General features: G+C 46.2%; 1 protein-coding gene across 1 annotated transcript; it reads left to right on the top strand.

Moving 5' to 3' along the window:
• The first annotated feature begins 1,450 nt into the window (after window positions 1-1,450).
• LOC116905813 (acyl-coenzyme A thioesterase 6-like) lies at window positions 1,451-10,484 on the top strand. Its single transcript, XM_032908783.1, is given in 4 exon segments — window positions 1,451-1,993; window positions 5,534-5,707; window positions 5,710-5,735; window positions 9,807-10,484. Coding segments are annotated over 4 exon segments (1,266 nt in total). The 5' UTR covers window positions 1,451-1,536; the 3' UTR covers window positions 10,416-10,484.
• Window positions 10,485-14,999: the final 4,515 nt, after the last annotated feature.

Consider the following 14,999-nt stretch of genomic DNA (forward strand, 5'->3'; position numbering starts at 1 on the left):
TAACCCAGGCTTGCTTTGAATTACAATTATTGGAGTTCAGGAATTGCCACTCAAACCAAATGAACCGTGACCTTGGTTAAGCAAGAGTAGTTTATTGAATGCACACCTTAATACTGGATATCCAGGACCACAAAAGGGACTCAGGAACCCAGCCGCAGTACAGTCTACTCTCAGAGTAGACTTTTTTAAATAGGAAAACCACGTTAAAAAGTTTAAAGGGGGGTTGGGGATTTAGCTCAGTGGTAGAGCACTTGCCTAGGAAGCGCAAGGCCCTGGGTTCGGTCCCCAGCTCCGGGGGAAAAAAAAAAGTTTAAAGGGCGAGTAGGGGAGCAGTTGGCTTACTAGGCAAAGTATTCTCAAGGGAGGGGCAGCGTGGATGGGTGGTGAACAGGAGAATCTCACAACACTGAGATAACAGAGCATGAGTATTGTAGTCATAACTTTTTGGCTTATTAGTAGCGTTCTTCAGTGTCGGTTATGAAAACCACGGTGAACTCATACATAGGTGCTGGAAGGACTACCAGCTGGTCATCCCTGACTCAAGATATTTTACACATAACCGTTCATATCGACCTTTAATTTGGTGGGTTCTATGTAAAACTTTGTGAAATTTCTTAAGATTAGCAAATCTCAGGGCTGGAGAGATGGCTCAGCGGTTAAGAGCACTGACCGCTCTTCCAGAGGTCCTGAGTTCAATTCCCAGCAACCACATGGTGGCTCCCAACCATCTGTAATGGGATCTATGCCCTCTTCTGGTGTGTCTGAAGCACCTACACTGTACTTATACATAATAAATCTTTTTAAAAAATTAGCAAATCTCAGTCAGAAAACACAGAACAAAACAAGGGTGTGTGGTCAGCATGGCCTGAGCCAAGTCACTTCTCTGTGTCAGTGACTAGCAGTCATGTCACAGCAACAATATGAAATAGCTGGCAGGCATGGAACAGAATAGCTATGCTGGAGGGTGGCTGTCAGCCTAACACAACGATTCTCCCGCGTCTGAGTCAGTACACCCAAATTTGAGTGCTGTTGACTTTCCACTACTGGATGACATGTGACTGAATATAGGCCCCTCCAAGGTTGACTTCCCAGATTTCAAAACCATAAGACACAAATAAATCTGTTCTTTATAAAGTATCTAACCTTTCATATCTCCCTGAAGTAGAAAAAAAAAGGCCTTAAATAAAAGTAATAGAGTATTTAAAGGTTGTTTGTTTTTATAGAAAGTTGCTACTCAATCCACGCAAGGGCTAGACTCTGCCTTGATTTTATTCAACCAATCCTCAACACCATGTGGACAGAATCCTCTGTCGTGACAGAGTGCCACTGCTGCTACTCTGACCTACATCCTTCCTGTATATAGTCAGCCTGTTTTCTGTCCCTGTCTTGACACATGAGGCACATGAGCCAGGGATAGGGAACTCTTCAGAGACCGCACTAGGTCTCCTCCACAGCAAGCCAGGCTCTCCTCCACAGCAGGCCAGGCTCCGCTCCGAACTCAACTCGCGTGGCACTCCACGAGGTTTCCAGCTCCCTATGGCGGCGACGCTTATTCTGGAGCCCGCCGGCCGCAGCTGCTGGGATGAGCCGCTGAGCATCGTCCTGAGCGGCCTGGCCCCCGAGCAGTCTGTCACACTACGCTCGGCCCTGCGCGACGAGAAGGGCACGCTCTTCCGAGCCCACGCGCTCTACCGCGCTGATGCCCAAGGAGAGCTGAACCTGGCGCTCGCTCCCGCGCTGGGCGGCAGCTTCACGGGGCTGGAGCCCATGGGACTGATCTGGGCCATGGAGCCCGAACGGCCTTTCTGGCGTTTGATCAAGCGCGACGTGCAGACGCCCTTCGTGGTGGAGCTGGAGGTGCTGGACGGACACGAGCCCGACGGCGGACAGCGGCTTGCACAGGCGGTGCACGAGCGTCACTTCATGGTTCCCGGGGTGCGGCGCGTGCCGGTGCGCGAGGGCAGGGTGCGCGCCACGCTCTTCCTGCCCCCAGGTGAGCAGCCCACCCCACTCCTGTGCTCACAGCTTAGTCTATCTTCTGGTCCTGAATAGACCCCCTTGGGTTCTATCACATAATTGCCTAACTTTAGTAACCTTGTCCCCATTCTCCAAATTCTCTGAGTCGTCTGTTTTTTTGTTTTTTTGTTTTTGTTTGTTTTTTTTTTTTTTTTTTTTTTTTTTTGAGCTGGGGACCAAACCCAGGGCCTTGCGCTTGTTAGGCAAGCGCTCTACCACTGAGCTAAATCCCCAACCCCTCAGTCTTCTTTAAGAGTAAATTTTCTACCAAGTCTCACTCCCTTAAGGCACCATGAATCCCTCAACTATATGCTGAAGAGGGAGTTCAACTTACTTTATTGAAACTCACTAAATGCTAGCCAGGTGAAGGAGTTTTAAGTACTGATATAATCAATAACGTATGGCTGTAGTAAGAGTGACTTTTGTCTGGGTTGGGGATTTAGCTCAGTGGTAGAGCACTTGCCTAGTAAGCGCAAGGCCCTGGGTTCGGTCCCCAGCTCCGAAAAAAGAGAGAAAAAAAAAGAAGAGTGACTTTTGTCTCTTTTCACATCAAACTTTCAAAGAGCCTTTAACCCACAAATGAGGACAGTGTTCCCGAGTCGTTAAAGTGCACAAGAATATCCATGGCAGAACCTCTCCCCACCATAAACGTGCTGGTGGTAGTTTTCAACCTAGGGTGATTTTTGCCCCTCCATGAGGACATTTGGCAATATCTGCAGAGATTTCATTTGTCAAAAAATGAAGGCGAGAGCCCAGGGGTGGTGACGCACACCTTTACTTCCAGCAGGGGAGACAGGTAGTCTGATCTCTGAGTTCAAGGCCAGCCTGGTCTACAGAGCCAGTAACAGGACAGCCAGGGCTACATAGAGAAACCTTGTGGCGGGGGTGGGGGTGGGGGTGGAAGGTATGTGTGGGATCGGGGGAGGGGGTGCTGTTGCCAGTTAGCTGGTAGAGGCCAGCAATGCTGCCAACTTTCTAACTTTCCCATCAAATACCAGACAGCCCCAGAATAAAATTATCCTGTTCCAAATGGATACAGCGTGATCGGGAGATAGCTCAGTCTGCAAAGTGCTTGCTTGGCGACCACGAAGATCTGAGTTCAAGTCCTCAGTACCCATGTGAAAAAGCTGAATGCCAGAGTTAATGCCTGTAACATGCTGTGACTCCTGGAAGCACAAACAAATTCCTGGGCTTTGTTAACTGGCCAGTCCAGCCTGCCAGTGAGCTCCATTCTTCAAAAATAGGATGCAGTCTATGTAAAAACAGTGGAAAGACAGTTCCCTGCACACCCCTTCTAGCGACAGAAAACTACAAGTTAGTCATTGCAGTACACAGAATTTTGAAACTTATTTTGGTGGTTGTTGCACAGAGTAAGAGAATCTCCATCGCTTTTACAGCTCTTTACTTGTGGCTGCTTGGTACAGTGGGACCGCCTGTGACTGGAGCTGAGACCTACTCCATTTCTGTTTATTTGTGGAGACTTCCACAGAACTTTAATAGGAGCTCTGTAAGTCACCATGACTGATTAAGTCATCCAGAAATAATATTTATCCTAGTCACTGTTCTATTGCTGTAAAGAGACACAATGAAAGAAAACATTAAATTGGGGGCTCCCTTACACTTTCAGAGGTGCATACATTATCATCACGACAGCATGTAGCATTCGGGAAGACGCTCAGGCAGTAGCTGAGAGCTAAAACCTGATCCACAGGCAGAGAGAGCAACACCAGGCCTATTGTGGGCTTTTGAAACCTCAAAACCCACTCCCAGAAAAGAGTTTTGTTGTTTTTTCTCCAACAAAGCCACACTTCCTAATTGGTCTCAAACACTGCCACTCCCTGATGACTAAGCATTGAAGTATATAGGCTCATTCTTATTCAAACCACCACAAAGTTACCAAGGTTTTCATTAAGGCCCAGCAAACAGCACGGGACACAAGTAAACGATTTAAATAGTATGGGGTTATGTGTTTGAAATCCCAGGCTCTTGGGAGGCTGAGGCAGGAGGATCAAGAGCTCAAGATCCTGCATTACAGAGTTTGAAACTAGTGTGGACTACAGGAGACTGTCTTAAAGAATAAGAGGAAAATGAAGAAAGGGATGAGTGGGGAAATCCCCCCAAATTTCATTGTCTGCTATGTAGCCTCTGTTGCTTTGCATGAACATGCCCTTCATGGACTTATATATTTGAATATCTTGTGCCCATTTGATAGACCTGTTTGGAAAGGATTGGGAGGTATGGTGTGTCATTGGATTGGCTTTTGGGGTCTCAAAGGGGAGCACCGTTCTCAGCTCTCTCTGCCTCGTGCTTGTGGGTCGGCTATGAGCTCCCACCTACTGCTCCAAAGTTCCCCTCCCAACCCTAGGATGGTCAGGGAGGTCAGGGACTCCAACCCTCTGAAACTATGAGCTCCAAATTAAATGCTTCCTTTTATCGTTTTATCCTGCTCTGGTCATGGTGTTTTATCAAAGGAATAGAAAAGTAACTAAGACGTGGCCTCTCAATTTGGGGCAAAACTTGTAGCCCAATAGAATTATTCTTATACCCATAATACAATGTGGCAGGTCCTCTGAGAGGGAGGTACTGGTGAAGGTGCTGGTGAGAATGAGTCTAAGACTATCTGAGTTGAAAGTTGCAAATTACAAAGCTGAGCCCATCAAAATCAGGAGAGAGGGAGAATACCAGAGTCAGCAAGAGAAACAGCACATACAAACATCCAGGGACCAAAACAACTCAGCTCATGTAGGGTGCCCTTCTTTAAAGGTAGAACAGATGACGAGAAGATAGGACTATCCTCTAGTAATCCCTGGTGGCCCTAAGAGTGCTTTATATCCTTAAAGCATTTAGATATTTTCTAAGGAAACTGAAAAAAGTTGTTGGAAGATGTGTTACTTTTTTAAACTTTATTTTTTATTACGGTGACAAATTAGGGAGGGAGATATTTTGTTACACTTCTCTTTTTCTTTGTAACTTATTAAAACCAACCAGACATGGTGGTGCATACCTATAATCCTGGGAGACAGAGGCAGGTGTACCTCTGAGTTTGAGGACAGCCTGTTCTACATAGTGAGTTCCAAACCAGCTAGAGCTACATAGTGAGACTCTGTCTCAATCCCCACTACCCACCCCCACCAAAAAAAAAAAATAGCCAGATGTGGTGCCACACACATCTGTAAGTCCACTGTTGAGAGGCAGAGGCAGGAGGATCAAGGGCTCCTTATACAATGTAATAAAGCCAGGTCTCCCAAGAAAGAAAGTGAGAGAAAGAAGAAAGGAAGGAAGGAGGGAAGGAAAGAAGGAAGGGAAGAAGGAAGGGAAGAAGGAAGGAAGGAAGGGAAGAAGGAAGGAAAGAAGGAAGGGAAGAAGGAAGGAGGGAAGGAAAAGGAAGGAAGGAAGAAAGGGAGGAAGGAAGGAAGAAAGAAAAGCTTTTTCTTGCTGATTGCCAAAAATCTGAATCCTCAAATAGCTTTTGAGTAGCTAAAGCCTCTTGTGATGTAATGATGTGTGTCTTCTGCAGGCGAGGGCCAGTTCTCTGGGATTATTGACTTGTATGGAAGTAACGGTGGCTTACGTGAGTACAGAGCCAGCCTCCTGGCTGGGCATGGTTTTGCTGTGCTTGCTCTGGCTTATTTCCAATTTGAAGACCTCCCTGAATCTTTGAGCCAAGTGCATCTGGAGTACTTTGAAGAAGCTTGACCTTCATGCTGCACCATCCACAGGTGGGTCCCAGTGCTGGTCTGAATACAAAGGAAGGTGAAGTGGACTCAGGCCAGAGCCAAAAGCCCTGCCAGGACACCGGCAATTAGAAATATGAAGGGAGACCCGAGCAGTCCCTTAACAGTTGCTAAGATTATTCCTTTTTCTGCCCGTGTCTCCTATCTCTTAAGATTTAACTGTTCCCCTTTGTAACCACCGTAACTCCCAAAGTGATAAGAAACTGCTAACCTTGAGTTCTCCCACAACTGTCCTCCAAGTACATCTCAGAGGCTTGCCTTTTTCTCATTACTAACATCAATACAAGTTTTTAGTGGGAGAGCTCCACTAAAAAGAGACACCTTTGAGACCATCGGTGGGTGACACTGGCACAGGAATGGCGTTTTTGATGTTACGGATCCTCATCTGTATGGTAAGGGTGATAAATTTTATTGTGCTGGCTAGTTTTTTTTTTTTTTTCTTTTTCTTTTTTTTTTTGGAGCCGAGGACCGAACCCAGGGCCTTGCGCTTGCTAGGCAAGCGCTCTACCACTGAGCTAAATCCCCAACCCTGTGCCAGCTAGTTTTATGTCCACTTGACATAAGGTAGAGTCATCAGAGAGGAGGCAGCCTCCATTGTGAAAATGCTTCCATAAGACTGGGCTGTAGGCAAGCATGCAGGACATTTTCTCAATTAGTGATTGATGTGGGAGGGCCCAGTCCATTGTGGGTGGGGCCACTCCTAGGCTGCTGGTCCTAGGTTCTATAAGAAAGCAGGCTGAGCAAACCAACCATGTAAGCAGCACCCCTCCATTGCCTCTGTGTCAGCTTCTGCCTCCAGGTTCCTCCCCCCACCCCGCCACCCCCACCATTGAGTTTCTGTCCTGACTTCCTTTGATGATGGACTATATGAAATGTGAAAGGGTACGCCAAATAAACCCTTTCCTCCCCAAGTGGTTTTTGGTGATGGTGTTTCATCACAGTAACAATAACCCTAATGTTGCGTTAAATAATGAAAAAAGGGATCGCCTCTATGGTTAGCCTCATCTCGCGGTTAGCTGCCACAAATCCCTGTAACCCAATAAAAATTAAAACTCTAGAGGCCATATTTATTATCAGTAAATTCTTTTTTTATATATTTATTTATTTTATGTATGTGAGTACACTGTAGCTTCAGACACACCAGAAGAGGGCATCAGGTTTCATTACAGATGGTTGTGAGCCACCATGTGGTTGCTGGGAATTGAACTCAGGACCTCTGGAAGAGCAGCCAGTGCTCTTAACCACTGAGCCATCTCTCCAGTCCCCATCAGTAAATTCTTAACCCACAAAATGCCCAAAGAACTCAGGGCCAGTTGATATTGATATAATCTGCCCACCTAGATAAGACAAATTGTCCTGTAATAATCCATCCCTTATATGATATTCATAGCTATCTGTGGCTATTTAAAGCCACACAGATCTGGGTCATCCTTCTCTTCCTCCATCTTCCTTCTCCCCTCTCTGTACCCTCTGCCCCATCTCTAAAATTCTCAGCCTGCCTTCCTATTTCACTGCGTAATCACAGGCCCTTGCCTTATCCTGTGCCTGCCCTCGCTGGCACAGACAGCAACCCTAAGACAATTTTTATGCTTTCTTTATTTTCTTTATTTAATTTTTACTTACTCACTTTACGTCCTGCTCACTGCCTTCCATCCGATCACACACCCCCCCGCCCCCATACACACAGTCCTTCTCCTCTGAGCCTGGATATCCTCCCAACCTGGCAATTTTTATGTTTTATATAAAGTATCTGATAGCAGAACATTTATTTATTTATTTTTTGATGTGGACCTCAGAAGAACATTTATTTTAAATGAGACTGACTTGTCAGGTTTTTCTATTGCAGTGAAGAGACACCATGCCCACAGCAACTCAGATTTATTTATTATGTCTACAGAGTTCAGAAGAGGGCCTGAAGATGGTTGTGAGCCACCATGTGGTTGCTGGGAATTGAACTCAGGACCTCTGGAATAGCAGACAGTGTTCTTAACCGCTGAGCCATCTCTCCAGCCCCACAGCAACCCTTTATAAAGGAAAACAGTTGACTGGGGATAGCTAACCGTACAGAGGTTCAGTCCATGGTCATCATGGCGGGAAGCATGGCGGCACGCCAGGCAGATATGGCACTGGAGAAGGGGCTGAGAGTTCGACCTCTGAATTAACAGGCAGCAGGGAGAGAGAATAAGCCACTGGGCCTGGCTTGAGCTTCTGAACCCTCAAAGCACAACTCACTGTGGCCTCCAACAAGGCCACACTATGGATCTGTGGAGGCCACTTTCACGCAAGCCACCACAGGCACGAGCTTTTGCTGCCATCTCAGTTTAGAGTCTGGAACACTCTAATGTTAAGGGATAAGATGTTCTGTAGGGAACTGTCTGATCCTCTAACATTGTTGAAGTTCAGGAATGACTCTCAGCAGAGGTATTAAAACCTTGATGTGCTAGGCATGGTAACATTCGAGAGGCAAAGGCATCAGGATCTCTGTGTGAGTTCAAAGCAGCCTGGTCTCCATGGCAAGTTCCAGGCCAGCTATGATCTGGAACTGTGATGGTCTTGTTAAGGAGAGACAAGGCCCTAGAAAAACAAGAGGTCAATATGTAAAAGTATCATTTATTGGCCAAATGTAATTGTTGTCTGAGAGGCTTACTGCCTGTCTGCTAACCTAGGCCCAGTCCTTGAAGCTTCAAGCCTCCATTCACTCTAATCTAGGCCTAGAATGTTTTCAGCCTGAGTCTTGCTGCTGAATAAACTCACCATTTCTTATTCTTTCTGAACCCTGGCTGGCTGGTTCAACTCAGCTCTTCAGGCTCAAACCCCTCTCCCAGCTGACTGATTCAATATGGCCTTTCTTTCAGCATTTGAATTGCTCAACTCAGGCTCAAACTAACTCTAGCAATCTTTTCTAATCTTCTTGTTCTCTGGTTCATAGTCTTCACCTGTGTCTAGCTTGTTCCCCGGTAAACCTGTCTGCCTCTCTCTCTCTCTCTCTCTCTCTCTCCTTCTCCACTCTTCCTCTGTCTCTCCCTTAAGTAGCTTCCCTTTCCTTTCTCTTCTCGTGAGAGTAGGGCATATCCTAATTTCAAATCTTCCTCTGATTCATCACTTTCCCCTGCCACTCAATTAGACATCACTTTCAAACATGGGTGTTTCCTTCTACAAAGTAACTTTGCCTTCATTGTTTGGGATTGAAGGTGAATACTGAGGGTCTGTCTTTATTCCAGACAGGCAGATTAAAGGTGTGTGCTAAGAGCTGAGCCACACCCTAAACTAGAAACAGGTTCAAATATCTTGTAACACCAATATGCATTGCAAATTTGACCCCTTATGTCCCGGCAAGCGTGGTTCCTGGCCTGGGTCCTTTGTTTTATATTACATGCTATGATCTTCCTCTGGCTGAACTCTTTCGCACAGGGTGAGGAGTCTGAAGAGTCAAGGAAGTTTGTGTACTTAGAACCCATATGCTCTGAACCACACCCTCGGGGTATGGAACTTCCACATTCATTCTCCGCCTGGCGTATCTGATCATGTGTCCGAGCCCTATGCCTCTTCTCTATGTTGACCAGAACATATGTGCCTAGCTAGGCCTTCAACATTTAAGCTGCATGCCCACACACAGTGAAAGCCTGTTAGGGAGCACAAAAGAATCAGTATTGGAAAGAGGAGGAGGAGGTGCCAGGGATCAGGGACCTGGGGCCCATGACTGGCTCTTCTTGCTACATCCAGTTCAGAACTACAGGTGAGTTCTAAGGTTTTAAATTGAGCTTGATCATATCTTTTTTTTATACTGCTATATTCACCAAGTCAGGAGAAATATTTAGCAGTTCACTAATGTATCTTACAAGGGTCTTTGTGTATACTCTTGACCTGGTCTTTATAAAACAGGTAGTCTATCGCTCAGAAATCAATGTCTTTATTAGCAGAGCGGGCTTCTTTTTTAACTTACAGATTGTTGTAGAAGACAAAGAAGTTATATTTGAGGATGGTTCTTGGAGAATACAAAATCATTGCCTGCTTTCCACTTATAAACCCTACACTGTTCTCTCTCTCTCCTCCTAGGTGAAAGGTCCAAATATTGGGCTTCTTGGGATCTCCAAAGGCGGTGACCTGTGCCTCTCGATGGCTGCTTTCCTGAAGGACAAAATCACAGCCACTGTCCTTATAAATGCCTGTGTGGCCAACACCTTAGCCCCTCTGTATTACAAGGATATGTTTATTCCTAATCTTGGGTATGACCTAACAAAACATAAGATCTTGGAGTCAGGCCTTTTGGATTTGGGGGATATTTGGAACAACCCACTGGAGGAACCCAACCACCAAAGTCTTATTTCATTGGAGAAGGCCCAGGGACCCTTCTTGTTTATTGTGGGCATGGATGATCATAGCTGGAAAAGTGACGTCTATGCTCGTATAGCCAGTAGACGTCTACAAGCCCACGGAAAAGACAGACCCCAGATAATCTACTATCCAAAAAGTGGTCACTGTATTGACCCACCCTATTTTCCTCCTCCCATAGCCTTTGTACCTATGGCGGTGAGTGAACCGATACTCTCGGGAGGTGAGCCAAGGGCTCAGTCAAGGGCACAGCTGGATGCCTGGCAACGCATTCAAACTTTCTTCCGAAAGTATCTCAATGGTGAAAAACCTGCCAGGCATAGCAAAATGTAACATTGTGATTCTAGTGAAAGTTCTAATGACGCCATGCAGATTCTTTTGAATTTCCAGAGTACTAAAAGTTGGTATTCCGTCTAAGCTCCACTCCCACAGTTACCTGGCAACAGCCAGGTATGCTCCGCCCCACAGTTACCTGGCAACAGCCAGCTGTGCCTGACACTTGGGCTGTTTGGCCCCTCTCTTTGCTCTTCTCTTTGCTCCGGCTCCTGTCCCTTCTCTCTCCATTCCCCTCCCTCCTTCCCTCCATGTGCTCACGGCTGGCCTTTATTCTTCTCATCTTCTACTCTTCTTCTCTCATTAAATCTCTCCACGTGGAACCATGTGTGCTTTGGTGTGTTCTGTCCGGACGCGAGTCGAGATTTAAACCCCAAAACTAAGGAAGGTTTTTTTTTTTGGGGGGGGGAGGGTCGGAGGGGGGGGAGGCAGGGACCCAGACAGGTCTCACAGTCACTGTGTAGACAAGAACTTCGGATCGTTCTGTTTCCACCAGTTACTTCAGTGCTGTTACTTCAGCCTTACACTACCATGCCTAGTGCTATGCTATGCCTTGCCAAGGACAAACCCCAGGGTTTTTTGAATGACTGGCATAATGGGATTAAGATTGATTCCATGGCAGGCTGCAAACCGACCGTTTGGAAGACTAGGCCTAAATTTCTGTTTCTCAGAAATAAGAACCCAGATCCAGGAACCAATGGTCAGCCAAGCACAGCTTCGGGCAGCCGATCCAAGAATACCTTGTTAAATGGCCTAAAGTTAAAATAGCTAAAATAAATGAACGACACCCCCCCCCCCAGGGATGTCTCCCGAGCCCAATCAATTGTAAAATTAGACCCCTGTAGATAGAGGTAAAAGGGCATACACCCCTCCCTAGAATTGCCCTAACTAACAATAAAAGCTGGGCCTTCGTGCACAAATGGGGAGATTCCTACATACAAATTATTCCGCTAAATAAATGCTCTTTGCTTTCACACACTATTTAAACCTGAGATATCATTCTCCGGCGATTCTTAGATCCTAACAGGCATGCATTCAGCCAACACAGTTAGAACCCCAGCTCCTAAGAAACTTCTCATAGGAAGTCCAATCTCCTTGGAAGGGTCCTCCGGGACTCCATCCGAGCCTTTGCAACAACTCCCCTTTCAATGCCGAGTCCACTCTCTCCTCCGAATTTCAGCTATCGGGTCTGTTTAGCTTTGTAAGACCAACCTTAACCTTAAGTAAAAGAATGCAAGAAGAACTCCCAGTTACTGGACTGTCTTTCCTTCGGCTTCTGAGGACTGACTGATCTCTATTGCTCTGAAGTCTCCCATCCTCTCGGGCCCTAACTGAGTTTATCTGAGTCTTCAGAACCCACCTGGCAAAGTCATACAGATTCTGCCTCGTTTTTATCCATTTTTAACATGCCTGAAATTTACTCAAGACTTCACCCTGACCCCAAAGTACTTACCACCTTGTCTGGATTACCAGTCACTGTGTGATGTTTTCCTGTCTGGGGGAAAATGTTTCGATGTCAAGATTTTCATGAGTCTGAACTGTGAGCCAGAGCCTATGATTTTGGGCACAGTTCTGCCTGCCGCGTGGGTCACACTTTGTCCCTTCACCGTCTGCTCTTCTTACAATGGAGAAGACTAGTTGCTTCTCCTAGTCATAGTGAAGCATTGTCTAGAGTCCTGAGATTCCAGAGTAGAGGATCTTCCCTGAGCACAAGAAATTCTTCCAAGACTTGAGGACAAATCCCATGGTTTCCTGGAGGTACAAAAAGCCTCTCACCAAGCTTTCAATTCTCTGTCCTCTGAGCCGTAGGCTGAGGAAGAGCGCTTGCGTCTGCCATGCTATCCCACTGTCAGACAGAACATAAACATGACCATGCAAGCCTTGTTGCTGTTTGTACAGCTGGACAAACTTGTGACCCCGTGACCTCAGCTTTTATGATAAAGCCTCGAATCCAAGTGCAATCAAATCCTTTGAGCTCTGGTCTTCTAGCCATTCCTTGAACGTGGGCTGAGTCAATAAATCAGTGCGTTACAATTTGGGTTTATTGTGGCTGCTGTTTTCTCTGTTGGTTTGTTTCTCCTTCAACGGATCTATTTGTTTTGAGAATAAAATATATTTTGGATAAATTGAATTTATTGTTGTTGCCATTTAGTCTAGGCTCCGCCCCACAGTTACTTAGCAACAGCCAGGTATGCCTGACTAGCCATAAATAGGGCTCCTTGCCCCCTCTTCTGTCTCTTGCTCCTGTTCCTGCTCCTTACTCTCTCTCTCTCTCCCCATTCCCCTCCTCCCTCTCTCTCCATGCTCTTGGCCGGCCTACTCCTCTCTCCCTCTCTTTCTCCCCCCACTCCCTTTCTCTCAACTCCCCTCCCCATACTGCCCACTCGCCCCCACTATACTGCGCCTCCACCAAACATGTCTCTGGTCTCTTTCTTTCTTTTTTTTTTTATAAAACACAACAGTTGTGGTTAAAAAAAGGAGAGATCTATTATATCTCTTTTGTTTCTTATGGGAATGTTTTTAGCCTTAGAAAATCTGAAACTCAAAGTGTTCAGGTTTAAATTTCGGCCCGAGACTGAAACACACCAAGCCAACATGGTTCCAAGTGGAGAGGTTTAATGAGAGAAGAAGAGGAGAGGAAAGGAAAGGAGGCCATGAGCACGTGGAGGGAGGGGGGATGGAGAGAGAAGAGACAGGGACAGAGAGAGCAAGAGAGAGCAAGAGGGGAATAAGGGAGAGGAGGCAAGCAGTCCTTTATATAGTCAGGCACTGCTGGCTGTTGCCAGGCAACTGTGGGGCGGAGCATAGCTGGCTGTTAGCTGGTAGCTGTGGGGGTGGAGCTTAAACAGAATACCAACACAAAGTATTTGTTATTGTTTTGTTTTGTTTTGTTTTGTTTTGAGACAGGTTCTCTCTATATACTCTTTGCTGTCCTGGTGTTCACTGTAGGCGAGGGGAGCAGTTTAAAAAAAAAAAAAAAACAGACATGGCAGCTTCGATAATATTGTATTAGTTAGAAGGAGCTGCCATGGATTAGCTTCCAAAATTAAGTGGCTTCAACAGGTTAAGGGGAAGGTTCTCACTGTAGGTAAAAGAATGAGGCTAGCTAGAGGCATCTGGAGAAGCAGAGAGAAAACACAGGGAGAGCATCAAACTGACAATTGCCAAGGCGATGGGAGCAGGCAAAATAGCAAAACTGATAGGCCAGTCCTGCTAACTCAGGTATAAGAGGCTACGTTGCCGCAGGACGAGGGCAGATTCGCTAGCACAGTCTAAGATCTAGCAAGGGGCTCGGATCTGCTGGAGGATTGTTAATAGTGACCTAGACGCCCTTTACGGAGGTTGGGGGCCGTAGGAGCAGATAAGAGAGTAATGGTGTTTCCTGGCAAACAGAAGACCACTTCACACAGTTTCTGACGAATGCTGAGAATTTAGGACCCAACTCTAGCCATGTTGACCTGGCAGGGCTGGCCTGAAAGAGATCCCTCCTTCCTCTGCCTTCCCAACTGGGATTAAAGTGTTCTTGACATGAAATGTGTCAAAACATGTTGAGTTATTTTGTAGAGGCACATAAATGTCTTGAAAGGTAGAAGTTTTTAGGTTGCCCCCCTAGACAAAAGTTTAGAGCAGAAGAAAGAAACTGGTCCGCTTCTAGAACTGCAATTACACCAGCCAGTTCGGCAACTCTCTCCCAGGAACTAGCTGACCATAAAGTTAGATTAAAATCTTAAAGAACAATCTTGAGAAACAGGAAGCTTCTCCCAGGAACTGGCTGGCCATAAAGTTAAACAATCTTGAGAAACAGAAAGCTTCTCCTTGTGATTTTTCACTGGTATTCTCGACATTTTCCAATGACGCCCTCCCTACTTCCTTGGGTTGTGGTTTCTTCCTTTAGATACCTCTTCTCCCAGCCACTCGGGGTCAAACTCCTCTGCCCCTGCGTGGGATACGAGTCTCGACCCCAGTGCACTGGTTCCTATCAATAAACCTCATGTTTATTACAGCAAGGACGGTCTCACGTGAGTTCTTGGGGGGTTGCATTATCCTGAGACTTGAGTGAGGGTCTCCCCGCTCTGGGGGTCTTTCAGTCTAATAATATGACTTTGATATAATGGTATGCATAAAAGTAAGGACATGACCATTCCACAGTATGGTTGAGGTTTTGTTTTTGTTTTTGTTTTACTGTAGCTATGAAGGAGAGTATGTCCAGAAGTATCTGGAAGATTCCAGAGCAGGGAGAGAAAGTAGCAGATTAAACATTGCCAGTATCGTGAACAAGGCCATGAGAGGAGGGGGTGGAAGGAGAGTGAGAGAGGAAGAGGAGACAGAGAGAGACACACACGGAGAGAGGGAGTGGGGCTCATTGCTGAAAATAGCAGGATTATATAGGAGAAGCTGGGGGAAGAGAAATCTATGCAGGAGCTGAGCTGGATTAGTTTAGGGTAGGGTCGGGGGTGAGGAGAGCTGAGAGCAGCCACTGGTACCCAGCAAGCCTGGAGGACCGCATGTGCTTTGCTGTGCTAATAGGAACCCCACTTAGACATTTGTCCAGAGTTTCTCTTGGACCTGACAGTAAACGAGACT

The sequence above is a fragment of the Rattus rattus genome, chromosome 7 (genome assembly GCF_011064425.1).
Source record: "Rattus rattus isolate New Zealand chromosome 7, Rrattus_CSIRO_v1, whole genome shotgun sequence".
Lineage (NCBI taxonomy): Eukaryota > Metazoa > Chordata > Mammalia > Rodentia > Muridae > Rattus > Rattus rattus.